General features: G+C 47.2%; 1 protein-coding gene across 1 annotated transcript in view; it reads left to right on the plus strand.

Moving 5' to 3' along the window:
* LOC139266589 (adhesion G-protein coupled receptor F3-like) overlaps positions 1-14,924 on the plus strand; it is an 85,123-nt gene that overhangs the window by 49,388 nt on the left and 20,811 nt on the right. The window contains exons 13-14 of the mRNA XM_070884185.1: positions 1,156-1,361; positions 13,800-13,988. Coding sequence (XP_070740286.1) covers positions 1,156-1,361; positions 13,800-13,988 — 395 coding nt within the window. The remainder of the gene's footprint in view (positions 1-1,155; positions 1,362-13,799; positions 13,989-14,924) is intronic.

Raw genomic sequence — 14,924 nt, forward strand, 5'->3', positions numbered from 1 at the left:
TCATGTCCCAGTCCTGGATTTGTGTCTAGGCTGACACTTCAGTGCAGTATTGATGAAGTGGTAGATTGTTGGAGGTAACAGAAGCATGCCTGCTCCTTCTAGTTCTACCCCAAAAAATTGGACATTTCCTAGGCCGTTTTTGACCAGCCTCCAGTGGTCCCTTCAAGGACTACCTTTTAGGCCAGTCACTGCTTGATACAAATGGACAGAGCATGCACAACACACATGCCACCCACTTGTACCTCAAAATTACAATCATGGTCTTATGTACGAGATAGCACCTTGACGGGCATATTACAAGTGACTCCTACCTGAAAGAGGCCGGCACTCTCGTGGCCACCAGAGGATCCTACCTGAGATGGCAGCAGCTGGAGCGCCAATATAAGTGGCCTTACTCTCTTTTGGTTGAGATGATAAATCAAAACCCAGTCTGTTAGTTTAAATGGGCATAAAAGAACCCATAGCACTAATTGAAGAAGAGTAGTGAGTTCTCCCAGTGTCCTGGCTAACATTCCTCCCTGCACCAAAAACATGCTAAATGGTTATTTATTTTTTGTTGTTTGTGGCACCTTGCTGTGCATAAATTGGCCACTGGATTTGCCTACCTCATAACAGTAATTCTTTTGTTGGGAACTGCTTGAAACATGTTACGGTGCTTTCCAATATTTCAACAGTAATTACTCTTCAAAAGCACTTCATTGGCTTGGGATGTCACGGGGCGATGAAAAATGTTATATAATGCAAGTTCTTTCTTTATTCAAAAGTAAATAACATAATTTTCCTTTAGATAGATGTAATTTTAGACTTGAATAATGTAAATATAAATGTTAAATTTGGTACATGTTAAATAGGTTAGCATTCTTTACTTATAATGAATGGCAAATATGCTAGAATATTAATGGTATGTAATATATATGTACTGTAACAAATAGTGGGAGGATGTGGGATTGAGCATGCTGCTTAAGGAGATGACAAAAAGTTCACCATGGCCAAAGTTATCTTCTCAGTTATGGAATAGAATTTATACAATACAATTTATGGTAAGCATAAAGGGAGGAAATAAATGAAATTATGTAAAGGTATACAGTGGAAAGGAACCAAAACATTAATTGATTACCCATTGCTGTCTGTTTTCCTTTTTAATCATTTGTTCAGAGACTGACAAGTCATGCAAGGCCGACAGCAAAAATAAAAATATTTGGAATGAAACAAAAGCTGGCTTTTATGCAGAAATCAGTGCCGCCTGTGGAAAAAATAGTGTTGGAAAAATAATAAGACTTTGTAAAGAGGATGGCCAATGGGACAAAGTGTTTTACAACTGTACACAGAAAGAATTCATGAAATTACTGAACTTAGCTAAGGTATTATTTTTTGTTATCATAGTCTTCATTTTAAGTCAGTGGTTAAAGAAGGCTAGATTGGATGTTTTAGCTTTTACTGCATGGGCTACTTTATAGTATCACTCTTATTTTAAACTTGGTCCTGTTCCAGCTCTCAAGTGCATAGATCTTGGGCAGGAGTTTCTGCTGGGTTTTTTTTAATGCAATTCGCCCGAAATAGTCCAAGCCAGCGCAAAAGATCGAGGAATTTCAAGAGCAAATTATGTTCAGCACAAATTGAGTTTCCACCATCTTTTGCGCTGGTTTAAAAAACATTACGCTAGAAGATGGCCCCGCCCACGACACTGGCCACATCCTCAGATTGAATTAATCACCATGGCGAGTTTCTGCTCATTGCGCCCATTTGTGCGTCTTCAGGGAGGCTCTTAAAATTAAACTGTATTTTTTTGACTTAAGGATGCAAATAGGTGTGTTTTAAAAGCTTTTAAATATATTTTTGTGATAAACCCATTTTCAGCTGTGTTAATCAAGTTGCACCTAGATCCCACTCAAATATGTCAATGAATATTTTTTAATGAAAATCTTTTTTAAAATTACGTTCCACAAAGCTGCCCAATTGCGCGAAGTTATGGAATAATTTGCGGGGGAAATTGCCCCGCGCCACTGTTGCGGGGCGATAACCTCCTGACCCGGGCCTTTTTACGCCCGGGTCAGAAGTACCACCCTTCTTGCTGATTTGGGCCATAGCGCCCCCAAAATGGCGTACAGCGCTGTCTGAGGCCCTCTGCGTCATATCAGGAATGCTGCCGGAGTGGTAGCAGGGCGTGATGCTCAGGGCACGGCACTGATAATGTCACGCTACATGGTCGCTTCATGTAGCACTGACGCACCACAATGCCCCATCTCTCATAAAGGGTAGAGCCGCTGCGAGCTCTGGAGTCGCTTTGGTGGCCACCATGGACACTTTCGGCCGGGCCAGCAGCCCAGCACCCAAGAGGGGGTACTGAGCTACATGATGGCGGCCTGGCCAAACCAGCGACCGCCATTGTCGGGCCGACTGAAAAGTCGGCTGACGTAAAAACATGACTGCCACATTGCTACGGCCCTCCCCTTTAAGGGGCGCCCTGGTGGCCCATCCAGGGCAGCTTCGTGCAATTGGGGCAATTTCCCCGCGGGGCACAAAGGAATCGGGGCACTGAGGGGTCGGCGCACATGCCAATGACGTGAGGCACGGCGCAAACTCATTATCACTCCCACAAAGAAGGGGTAATTCCGGGTGAGAGGCTTCTGCCGCTCGCCCCGAGACGAAAAGGGGTTTGCGCCCCATTTGCGCCTCCTGGAGGTTCTAACAGGCCTTTTTTATAGTCAGTTTTGTCCCATTTATACTTGCCGATATTCAAATGAGTTTGAACGGAAACTTGATCAAATAAACCGCTCCTTAAAACTAACACAGCTTTGATAACAATTTGCAGTCGGATCGCCGATTGTGCCCAAAATGGAAACTCTTTCTTTCTTTCTTTTCAATGCTTCTCAGCATCAACAAAGGCACACTTATAAGAGTTAGTTATAACTGCCAGTGTGAAGTACTGAGCAGCAGTACTGATCGCAATCACTTAGAAATCTATTTGCACAACATTTGTGTACAGAGCCAAAAAGTAACTAATGTTCTATCTTTGTAAATATCAGTGCATATAATTTCTTCATTAATAATTTGCCATTTGAATCTAAGTTGCTGCACATTGTGTTGCTGGGCTCCCTATTCATGGGTAACAGAAATATGTGGAAATATTAAGAAGTTTGAAATATGAAAGTGATGCAGTACAACCTAGTTATATGTTAAAAACTCTAGTGTATCCCTGTTTAACAATCCTTAATTACTCCCTTCTGTCGTGTTACTTCCGCCATACTATTCTTGTCATACCTGGCAGTCATGGGCCCAAGTTTCGAGCCGCGCCTAGAACGGCGCAGTCCCGACCTGGATGCTCGTTTTTCGCACCAAAGTGCGCCTAAAAAAAACTTACAGATTCTCCAGCTCCCTGCAGGTCGTTTGCAGCTCGGCACAGCGCAGCAGGAGCTGTAGGGGGCGGAGCCAGGTCCCTACGTTGAAAACAGTGCCGGGACCTCTGCGCATGCGCACTACAGTGGGCGCGTATGTGCAGTAGCTCCAGGCGCCCAAAACTGTGTGGGAGGGGACGAAGCACGCAGCCCCTAGCCCTGGCCCAATGGCCTCACTGGGGCTGCGTGAATAAGGCTCCTCCCACGGCCAGCTCCTGCTGCCTCCTGACACGACTCGACTCCCGCTTCCCGCCCCCTGCCTCTGGACCGGACCCGACACCGACCCGACTCCCGCTTCCCCCCCCACCCCTGACCCCGACACCGACCCGACTCCTGCTTTCCCCCCCCCCCCGCCCGCCCGCTCCCGGACCGGACCCGACCCCGACCCAACTCCCGCTCCCCCCCCACCCCACCACCCCCCCCCACCCCGGACCGGACCCGACACTGACCCGACTCCCGCTTCCCCCGCTCCCCGCCCCCGACCCGACTCCCGCTTCCCCCACTCCCCCCCCCCCGACTGGACACAACCTGACCTCCCTCCCCCGATCTGACCTCCCTCTCCCTCCCTTCCCCCGACCCGAACCGAACCGACCTCCCTCCCACCACCCCCCCGACCCCGACCCGCGCTCCCCCCGACCCGACCTGCAATCCCAACCCGACCCAACGCCACCTAACTGTAAATCTGGTGCTGGGGACGGGCCCCGCCCGAAGTCTTGGGCCCTGCCCGAAGTCTCGGGCCCGGCCCGTTCAGCCTCCCTCCCCCTTCTCCTTTCACCCCCCCATCTCCTTTTCCCCCCTCCTTTCGCCCCCCTTTCCCCCAACTCTCCTTTCCCCCCTTTCCTGCCCCCCCCTCCTTTCCCCCCCCCTCTCCTTACCCCCCCCCCCTTCTGTCAGAAACACAGACACTGACAGACAGAGAATGAGAGACACACACAGACAGACAGACAGAGAGATAGAGACACTGACAGAGACACACTGGGGGGGCATCCCAGCATGCTGTTGGAGGGCTCCTGGTGCTGCAGTCGATAAGTAGAAAATGTTTTATTTATTGATTTTTTTAAAAATTATTTCTTATTAATTTTTTTTGATTGATTTATTGGTTGATTTATTGATGTTTTTATCATTTATTATTGATGATGGCTCTTTATTTGTAAAACTGAAGTGTTTAATGTTTGTAAACTTCCCTTTAAACCCCCCCCCCATTCCCTACGCCTGATTTGTAACCTACGCCTGATTTTCTAAAGTGTAGACAAGGTTTTTACGAGCGTACAAAAATCTTCACTTACTCCATTCTAAGTTAGTTTGGAGTAAGTTTTCACTGACGAAACTTTGAAAACAGGCGTAAGTGGCCGGACACGCCCCCTTTTGAAAAAAAAATTCTGTTCCAAAGTGAAACTGTTCTAACTGACTAGAACTGGAGCAAACTAAATGGCGAGAATTCCGATTTCTAAGATACTCCGTTCTACACCAGTTGCTCCTAAAAATCAGGAGCAAATTATGGCGAAACTTGGGGCCAGAGTCTCTACCTTAATTTTATAACCATCTTCCAAATACATCTCTTAGCTGCATTTCCAAGGCTCATAGCGGATAGGAGAAGAAATTTGGTAGTGCCCCAATTGGGACGTTAACTTTTGAAAGCTGGAAAAATTAGTGGCAGGAGCTAATGATTCCTAGCATTTTATTAATTCAGTGTTAGCGCTCCAGGAAGGAAATGGAGCATTAAATCCTCCTTCCTGGAACACTAAAGAACGCAGACAGTGCGGTAGTTGTGCAGCGCTGCACAATGGCTCTGCATTGGGAACAGTTAGCTGGTCCCGGACAGCAGCTGCGATCCGGCCTGATTAGCCCCATGCACTCCAGCAGAGTGCCGGCTGATCAATCGCGGCCAGGAGAATTTAAAAAAAATTGAAAAAAAGCATTTTAGAAATTTTCCTACTTACCTCGGCAACCTCCCCTTTAACATCGCCCCCGAAGCTCCCGAGCATTGCCTCCTGCAGCTGTCGATGTTGTCGCCAGGTGATGTGCAGGGGGCGGAACCAAAGTTCGGGTCTGGGGCGCTACCAGGGGAGACGCACGATAATGACATCATGTTTTCCAGCTGCAGGAGATCATGGCGCAACGTGTTACCACCGCAGCAAACCTACCGGCCAAGTTAGTGTGAGTCGATAAGCTCACCGCGCATGGTCAGTAAATCGTTAGTACGCCATTATCGCTCCCCGGAGGCAATAACGGAAGGCCCTAAGGATGCCAATTTCTAGGCCTTTTCTAACTGTGGAGGAGGGATTCCCAATAGGTCCAATACCTCTGCCTACACACAGTTTCCTTGACAGGACTCCATGTTCTGACTGATTTCCCCCCCCCCCTCCTCCCCTGCCTCCAGCACCCCAGCCACAACCTCACAAGATGCCCACAATGCACCCTCAGCCTAACTAGCCCAAGCCCTGGCCCCATGCTAACAAAAGCTGAGTCTCTTGCTTGAAACAAATACTTTTAAAAACCTTAACATTTATGGAAGCATTCAGAGAAGTTAGAGACAGCTTCCACTCACAGTGGAAGCTTGGCTTTTATTAGTGCTGGGGAAAGATTACCTTCAGACTTTGAGAAACCTACATTATCCCAAGAGAGCTTTCCAGAATTGTACTAGACAGCTATGTCCATTTTAATTTTTTTTGCAGAAGGATTCTCCTTCACTACTCCCAACCATGTAAGCATTCAAGTCTTCCTCCCCATATCCTCACAGAAATGGATTCCAGATACAGAGGAAGCGAGCCCATTAAAACAGCATTAGCACTAGAGAACAGGTAGCAAATATTTAACTTACATATTCCAAATTAATTGAAAATTTACAAGATTTGCGTTTTTCCCTTGTTGATAGTGATTTATTAATTTTAAGACGAGAATTGGATTCTCCATTGGGTTGCTCATAGTTGGACGATATAACCAAGAAATTCCAGCGATCCTGCTGTGGCACTGGATTGTGGCCAGGCAGGACCTCCACTTGCCTCTCTGCCCTTTACCCAATTCCATCTCAAATACCAGGAACAAGATCCTTTAAATAGCAGGAGTGGTGGCTGGTACACTCATAATAAAGGATGAAACTGAGTACTGTGTACAATGAGCAAGTATGACCTTAGCTCCTTTAATAAGACTCCAGAGTGCAGGTACCTCGTGGGTGGCCTGCTTATATACCGTGCTCCCAAGGGATGCTGGGATCCCTTGGGACTCCAACAGGTGGGCCCTCTGGTTGTCAGGTGTCATGCAGGTTACAAAGAGTTAAATACATAACATCACTTGCCGGGCTGCTGGGGATGATGAGTTCGGCTTTGTGGTCAACCATGATATCAGTTGCCACTTGTGTGTGTGTTGGAGGGTCAAAGTTGGTGGTGTCTTCTTCGGGTTGTTCGTAGCTGTTGGTGAACCACAATTTGATTTGGTCCAAATGTTTTCAGTGCAAATGTCCATTGGCCAATTTGACCTGAAACACCCTACTCCACTCTTTGGCTGTGACCATGCCAGTGAGCCATTTGGGACCATGTCCATAATTGAGCACAAACACAGGATCATTGATCTAAATATCGCGTGACAAATTTGTGCGGTAATGGTACATACTTTGTTGATGCCTCCTGCCCTCCACGTGATCATGACGATCAGGGTGGACAAGAGAGAGCCTTGTTTTAAGCACCCTTTTCATGAGTAGCTCGGCTGGGGGAACCCCGGTGAGTGAGCGGGGTCTGGACCGGTAGCTGAGCAGCACTTGGGACAGCCGGGTCTGCAGGGAGCCTTCCGACACACATTTCAAGCTTTGCTTGATGGTCTGAACTGCCTGTTCTGCCTGGCCGTTGGATGTGGGCTTGAACGGGACAGATGTGATGTATTTGATCCGGTTGTGGGTCATGAATTCCTTGAATTCAGCACTGGTGAAGCACGGCCCATTGACGTTGACTAGGACATCAGGCAAGCCGTGCGTGGCAAACATGGCTCGTAGGCTTTCAGTGGTGGCCGTGGATGTGCTTACAGACATTATTGCACATTCAATCCATTTTGAGTAAGCGTCCACGACAACCAAAAACATTTTGCCTAGAAATGGGCCCACATAGTGTACATGCATTCTCAACCACGGTTTGGAGGGCCACGACCACAAACTTAGCAGTGCCTCTCTGGGTGCATTGCTCAGCTGAGAACAAGTGTTGCACTGGCGCACGCATGACTCTAACTCTGAGTTGATGCCGGGCCACCATACATAGGGTCTGGCTATGGCTTTCATCGTTACAATGCCTAGATGGGTGCTCTGCAATTCACATATGAACGTATCCCTGCCTTTCTTGAGCAAGACCACGCGATTGTCCCACAATAGACAGTCCGCCTGCAGGGACAACTTGTCTTTGCGTCTGTGGAATGGCTTAATTGCCTCCTGTATCTCCAATGGGACACCGGACCAGCTCCCATGGAGGACACAATTTTTAATCAAGGACAGTAAAGGATCCTGGCTGGTTCAGGTCTTGATCTGGCGGGCCATAGCGGGGGACTTCTCGTTCTCGAATTCTTCCATGACCATGAGCAAGTCCGCTGGCTGTGCCATTTCTACCCCGATGGTGGGCAATGGCAGCTGACTGAGTGCATCTGCGCAGTTCTCTGTGCCCAGTCTGTGGCGGATTACATAGTTGTATGCCGACAGCGTAGCGCCCATCTTTGGATGCGGGCAGAGGCATTAGTATTAATCCCTTTGCTCTCAGAGAACAGCGATATGAGCGGCTTGTGATCAGTTTCAAGCTCAAACTTGAGGCCAAATAAGTACTGGTGCATTTTTTTCACCGCGAAGATGCACGCCAGAGCCTCTTTTCCAATCATGCTGTAGGCCCTTTCGGCCTTGGACAAACTCCTGGATGCATAAGCGACCGGTTGCAAAATCCCCGATTCATTAGCCTGTTGTAACATGCACCCGACCCTTACACATCACAAGCTAGCACTAATTGTTTACAAGGGTTATACAGGACAAGCAGTTTGTTTGAACAACAGATATCTGGCTTTCTTAAAGGCAGCTTCTTGTGAATTCCCCCATGCCCAGTCGGCTGCCTTGCGCAGTAGCTCATGTAGGGGGTCTAGCAGGGTGCTTAACCCAGGTAGGAAATTACCAAAATAGTTAAGGAGTCCCAGGAATGACCGCAGCTCTGTCACATTATGTGGTCGCAGTGCGTTCTTGATGGTCTCCATCTTGGCCTCTTTGGGTCTGATGCCGTCTGCTGCGATTCTTCTTCCCAAGAACTCAACATCCTATGCCAGGAAAACACACTTCGAGTATTTCAACCTCAGCACCATGCAATCCAACCGACTCAGAACCTCTTCCAGATTCTTCAAGTGCTCCATGGTGTCCCGACCTGTAACCAATATATCGTCCTGGAAAAACACTGTGCAAGGAATTGACTTTAGCAGGCTGTCCATGTTCCGCTAGAAGATAGCCATGGCCGACCGAATCCCAAACATGTGTGTGTTGATGCAGGTGAGGTCTTTCGAAGACTCCTCCAGCTCCTGCGTCAAGTAGGCCGAGGTCAGGTCCAGCTTGGTGAATGTCTTCCCTCCAGCCAGGGTCACGAATAGGTCGTCTGCTTTGGGTAGCGGGTACTGGTCCTGCAGCGAAAAAAAGTTAATCATTGCTTTATAGTCCCCACAAATTCTAACCGTGCCGTCCTCCTCAAGTACCGGGACAATTGGACTGGCCCAGTCGTTGAGTTCCACCGGCACAATGATGCCTTTACGTTGCAGCCTGTCCAGCTCAATTTCCACTTTTTCACGCATCATGTACGGTACCGCCCGTGCCTTGTGGTGGATGGGTCGCGCACCAGGAACCAAATGGATCTATACTTTCGCCCCCGAGAAGCTTCCAATGCCTGGCTCAAAAAAATGATGGGAACTTGCTCAGAACCTGGATACATGAGGCGTCGTCGACGGACGAAAGCGCTCGGATGTCGTCCCAGTTGCAGTGGATTTTTCCCAGCCAGCTTTTGCCAAACAACGTGGGCTATCCCCTGGCACAATCCACAGCGGGAGTTCGTGTACTGCTCCATCATAGGAGACTTTGACTTCTGCACTGCCAATTACAGGGATTAGTTCTTTGGTGTAAGTCCTTAGTTTGGTGTGAATGGGGCTGAGCTTGGACCTGTGTGCCTTTTTGCCCCACAGCCTGTCGAAGGCCTTTTTACTCATTATGGACTGACTTGACCCCGTGTCCAGTTCCATACATACTGGAATACTGTTCAGTTTAACTTTCAACATTATTGGTGGACATTTCGTGGTGAATGTGTATACCCCATACACTTCTGCCTCCTCAGTACGAGTCTCCAATTCAGCCTGATCCACAGTGGATCGATTTTCCTCTGCAACGTGGTGGTTTGCAGGGTTTGCAGTTCACCTGCACATTCGTTGGAGGTGTCCCATTGTTCTGCAACCATTGCGCGCATAGTGCTTAAAGTGGCATTGATGGGGCCGATGATCACCTCCGCAGCGTCAACAAGGTGTTAACTGCCTCGCATTAACGATTGATGGCGGACTCTGGGTCAACTGAGGTCGGTCCACAGCAGCCGGCGTGTACGTTCTGCCATGTACATTTCTGCTCGAGACCAACGTTACTTTATGCACAGTACTGGCCGAAACTTCTTTACTCTGTGAAATCTGTTTGGTGTTGTCGCTCGTGGACATAAAAGCCTGGACTATCGTTATGGCTTTACTCAGATTCGGAGTTTCTACAGTCAACAGTTTGCAAAGGATTGTCTCATGGCCGATGCCCAGTGCAAAATAGTCTCTGAACATTTGTTCTAGGAATCCCTCAAACTCACAATGTCCTGCGAGGTGCCTTAGTTCGGCGACATAGCTCACCACTTCCTGGCCCTCCGATCGTTGACACTTGTAGAACCGATATCTCACCATCAAAACGCTTTCCTTAGGATTTAGGTGCTCCCAGACCAGTGTATACAATTCTTCGTAGGATTTCTCTGTTGGTTTTGCCGGGGCCAGGAGATTCTTCATGAGGCCATAGGTTGTTGCCCCACAGAGAGTTAGGAGGATCACCCTTCGTTTGCTCGCATTCTCGTCCCCTTCCAGCTCGTTGGCCACGAAGTATTGGTCAAGTCTCCCAATCGTCCCCTTCTGAGAACTTTTCCAGGATACCAACTGTTCTTTGCATTTTCGCGCGGTTGTTCGTTACCTCATCGCCAATTGGTACACTCATAATAAAGGATGAAACTGAGTACTGTGTACAATGAGCAAGTGTGACCTTAGCTCCTTTAATAAAACTCCAGAGTGCAGGTACCTTGTGGGTGGCCTGCTTATATACTGTGCTCCCAAGGAATGCTAGGATCCCTTGGGACTCCAACAGGTGGGCCCTCTGGTGGTCAGGTGTCATGCAGATTACAAAGGTTTAAATACATAACAGTGGCCTGCACCATTTCCTCTCCCTTTCTGCTCCAAAGTCCTTGAGTGTGTTGTCGCCTCCCAAATCCGTGCCCATCTTTCCCGCAACTCCATGTTTGAATTCTTCCAATCAGTTTCCACCCCTGCCATAGTACCAAAATGGCTCATATCAAAGTCACAATTGGCATCTTATCTGATTGCGACCCTGATAAACTATCTCTCCTCACCCTTCTCGACCAGTCTTCAGCCTTTGACCACAACATCCTCCTCCAATGTCTCTCCTCCATCATCCTGCTAGATGGGACTGCACTCACCTGGTATGATTCTTATCTATCCAGTCATAACCAAAGAATCATCTGAAATAGCTTCTCTTTCCACTCCTGCACTGTTACTTCTGGCGTCCCCCAAGGATCTATCCTTGGCCCCCTCCTATTTCTCATCTATATTCTGACCCTCGGCAACATTATCCAAAAACACAATGTCAGGTTCCATGTATCCAGCTCTACCTCACCACCACCTCTCACGATCCTTCCACTGCCTCTAAATTGTCAGACTGCTTGTGCGATGAGCAGAAATTTTCTCCAGCTAAATATTAGGGAAGAACAAAGCTATTGTCTTTGGTCCCTGCCACAAAATCCGTATCCTAGCCACCAACTCCATCTCTCTCCCTGCCACTATCTGAGGCTGTGCTCAGCTGTTTCTTAATGTCACATGGAGTAGATTGAATGGCTGAAGACTGGCTTCTGTGATTGTGAGGATCTCAGGAGGAGGCCAGGCTGGATCACCCACTCGGCATCTCTGGCTGAAGATGGTTGAAAAATGCTTCAGCCTTGACTTTTACACGTGTATGCTGGGCTCTGCCATCATTGAGGATGGGGATATTCATGGGGCCTCCTCCTCCCGTTATTTGTTTAATTGTCCACCAACATTCATGACCGGATGTGGCAAGACTGCAGAACTTTGATCTGATCTGTTGGTTGTGGGATCACTTAGCAATGTCTATAGCATGCCGCTTCTGCTATTTAGCATGCATATGTGTTGCTGCATCCCCAGGTTGGCACCTCATTTTTAGGTACGCTTGGTGCTGCTTCTCATTGAACCAAGGTTGGTCACCTGGCTTGATGGTAATGGTAGAGTGAGGGATATACCGGGCCATGAAGTTACAGATTGTGGTGGAATACAATTCTGCTGTGACTGATGGCCCACAGCACCTCATGGATGTCTAGTTTTGAGCTTTAGATCTCTTCTGAATCTATCCCATTTAGCACGGTTGTCGTGCCACACAACACGATTGAGTGTCTTCAGTGTGAAGACGGGCCTTCGTCTCTACAATAACTGCAGTGGTTACTGCTACCAATGCTGTCATGGACAGATGCATCTGCAACAGGTAGATTGGTGAGGACGAGGTCAAGTAGGTTTTTCCCTCGTGTTGGTTCTCTCACCACCTGCTGCAGGCCCAGTCTGGCAGTTCCAGTCCTTCAGGGCTCGACAGCAGTGGTGCTACAGAGCCGCTCTTAATGATGAACATTGAAGTACCACACTCAGAGTACATTCTGTGCCCTAGCTACTCTCAGTGCTTCTTCCAAGTGGTGTTTAATATGGAGAAGTACTGATTCATCAACTGAGGGAAGGCGGTAGGTGATAATCAGCAGATTTCCTTGCCCATGCTTGACCTGAAGCCATGAGACTTCACTGGTCTGAAGACAATGTTGAGAATTACTAGAGCCACTCCCGCCCCTCTGTATATCACCATGCCACCTCTTCTAGTGCGTCTGTCCTACCGGTGGGACAGGACATATCCAGGGATGGTGATGGAGGTGTCTGGGACATCGGCTGAAAGGTATGATTCTGTGAGTATGGCTATGTCAGGCTGTTGCTTGACTAGTCTATGGGACTGCTCTCCCAATTTTGGCACAAGTCCCCAGATGTTAGTGTGGAGGACTTTGCAGGGTCGACTGGGTTGGGTATGCCATTGTCCTGTCTGAAGCCGGTGCCAAGGTTAATGCCGGGTGGTCTATCTGGTTTTATTCTTAGTGTTTTTCATAATGGTATTGTACAAGTGTGTGCTTTGCCAGGCCATTTCAGAGGGCAGTTAAGAATCAATTACATTGCTGTGCATCTGTAGTCACATATAGGCCCGAACAGGTAAGGGCGGCAGATTTCCTTCCCTAAAGGACATTAATGACAATCTGATAGTTTCATGGTCATCATTACTGATACTAGCTTTTTATTCCAGATTTATTTAATTAACTGAATTTAAATTCCCCAGCTACCATGGTGGGATTTGAACTCGCGTCTCTGGATTATTACTCCAAGCCTCTGGATTATTAGTCCAGTATCATAGCCACTATGCTACACAATGCCCAAAACTGAAAGTAGCACTCTAGATGGGGTCTGCCCAAGGCTTTATATTCCTCCCCTCCTCTCCTCCCTCTCTTTTGCTTTTCTCTCTTCTTTCCTGCGGTCCTTCTCACCTCACATCATCATGCTTGTCCTTCTCAATCTTCTTGCTCTCTTATCCTCTTTCTGATCTCACTCGCATCCACCCTTTCATAGTCCTCTCCCCCACCACTCCTCTCCCTCCTTCCCTTGCACCTTCACTTGCTCTCCTGTTTGGATCCAATTATCCCTCCACCCTCTAACTTCGCTTAAACTGAATACTGCAGTTGGGCTTGACGCCAAGTGTGTAATGCCACAGGAGATCAACTGGTATATTAATACAGGCCACTAATTTACAGTTTCAAAGAATAATGGACAGAGCTGTGAAATTTGGTCACCAAAGCATGAGTTAAAAAAAATGAATGCCATTTAATAACAATGGAATTTGACTTATTTAGCCACTGTAAATCAGTGGCCCTGATGTCATCCCCTAAATTATATAAACGCCCTTATTGCTAAAAACTCACCCTGAGAAATACCACAAGAGATCTTCTAAGAAAAAGGTATAAACAGGACAGTCAGAAAAGAATTGTGAGTTAACTGATTCACGTTATCTTTCAGGAACTAGAGGATGGACGTGGGAACGTGTCCCTAAAGCTGCCGGAAGCATTGCATAATCTAACTACCTTTCACCTTATGAATGAGACTGACACATATCCTGCAGATTCTGTTACTTTAGTTAAAATTCTAGATTTTCTTTCCAAAGCTGCAAATGATTCAGAATCTTCATTTAATGCAACAGTTGTGGAAGTAAGTAATTTTTCTTCATTTCGAAGAAGATCAATACTGATAAATTGGCAACTTAAACTTTTCGGATTTGATATGATGGTACAGAGAGTAAAAGCATCATGGTTCTAAGTTAAGGTGCCTAATTGCTCCACCAGTATTTTTGCTCAAAGGTGTCTAATCATAGCTTATCATGTAATGTACTTTAGTTGTATGGAAATATGCTGGGGTAACGGGTTAGTTCAGTATCCCTCGAGGGTGGGTAAAGACTTAATCCCCAATATCTTTGAGCTTCTCATCTCAGTCTCTCAAGGGGAAGGAAAGTTAGAGGAAGGCTTATCCCCAGTCACTCTCAAGTAACTGATCCAGAAACATAGAAACATAGAAAATAGGTGCAGGAGTAGGCCATTCAGCCCTTTGAGCCTGCACCACCATTCAATAAGATCATGGCTGATCATTCACCTCAGTACCCCTTTCCTGCTTTCTCTCCATACCCCTTGATCCCTTAACTGGTGCATGATCCAGTATTACATGAAGAATGGGAGGAAACTAGAGGTATTTAGTACTGTCTAAAGAATTTTTTTAAATTAGCTTATGAATTAATTTAGCATTGACTACAGGGCCATAATGTCACGGAGGGTCCATTGATCTCTGGCCATCACTCTGGCGTGAGACCAGCGGCAAATTTAGGAAAATGGTGGAGACTCGACTCTTCCGGGTCTCTGACATTTCCAGGTGTTTCCTCTTTCTCTTGTAAGGGGAGAAACATAGAAGGCCAATGACAACTAAAGAACAGAGCCTCCCTAAGCTGGGAGTTCCTATTTCTGGACCTGAAAGGGATCTGGCCAGCAGTGGCAGCCTCTATAAGTTATATGCAGGAAAGTGCCCTAGACCTCTAAAGAATTAAAAGTTCTTTTTAAAAACAAAATTATTACACATTACTCAGGGACAATAGGACAT

The sequence above is a fragment of the Pristiophorus japonicus genome, chromosome 7, assembly GCF_044704955.1.
Source record: "Pristiophorus japonicus isolate sPriJap1 chromosome 7, sPriJap1.hap1, whole genome shotgun sequence".
Lineage (NCBI taxonomy): Eukaryota > Metazoa > Chordata > Chondrichthyes > Pristiophoridae > Pristiophorus > Pristiophorus japonicus.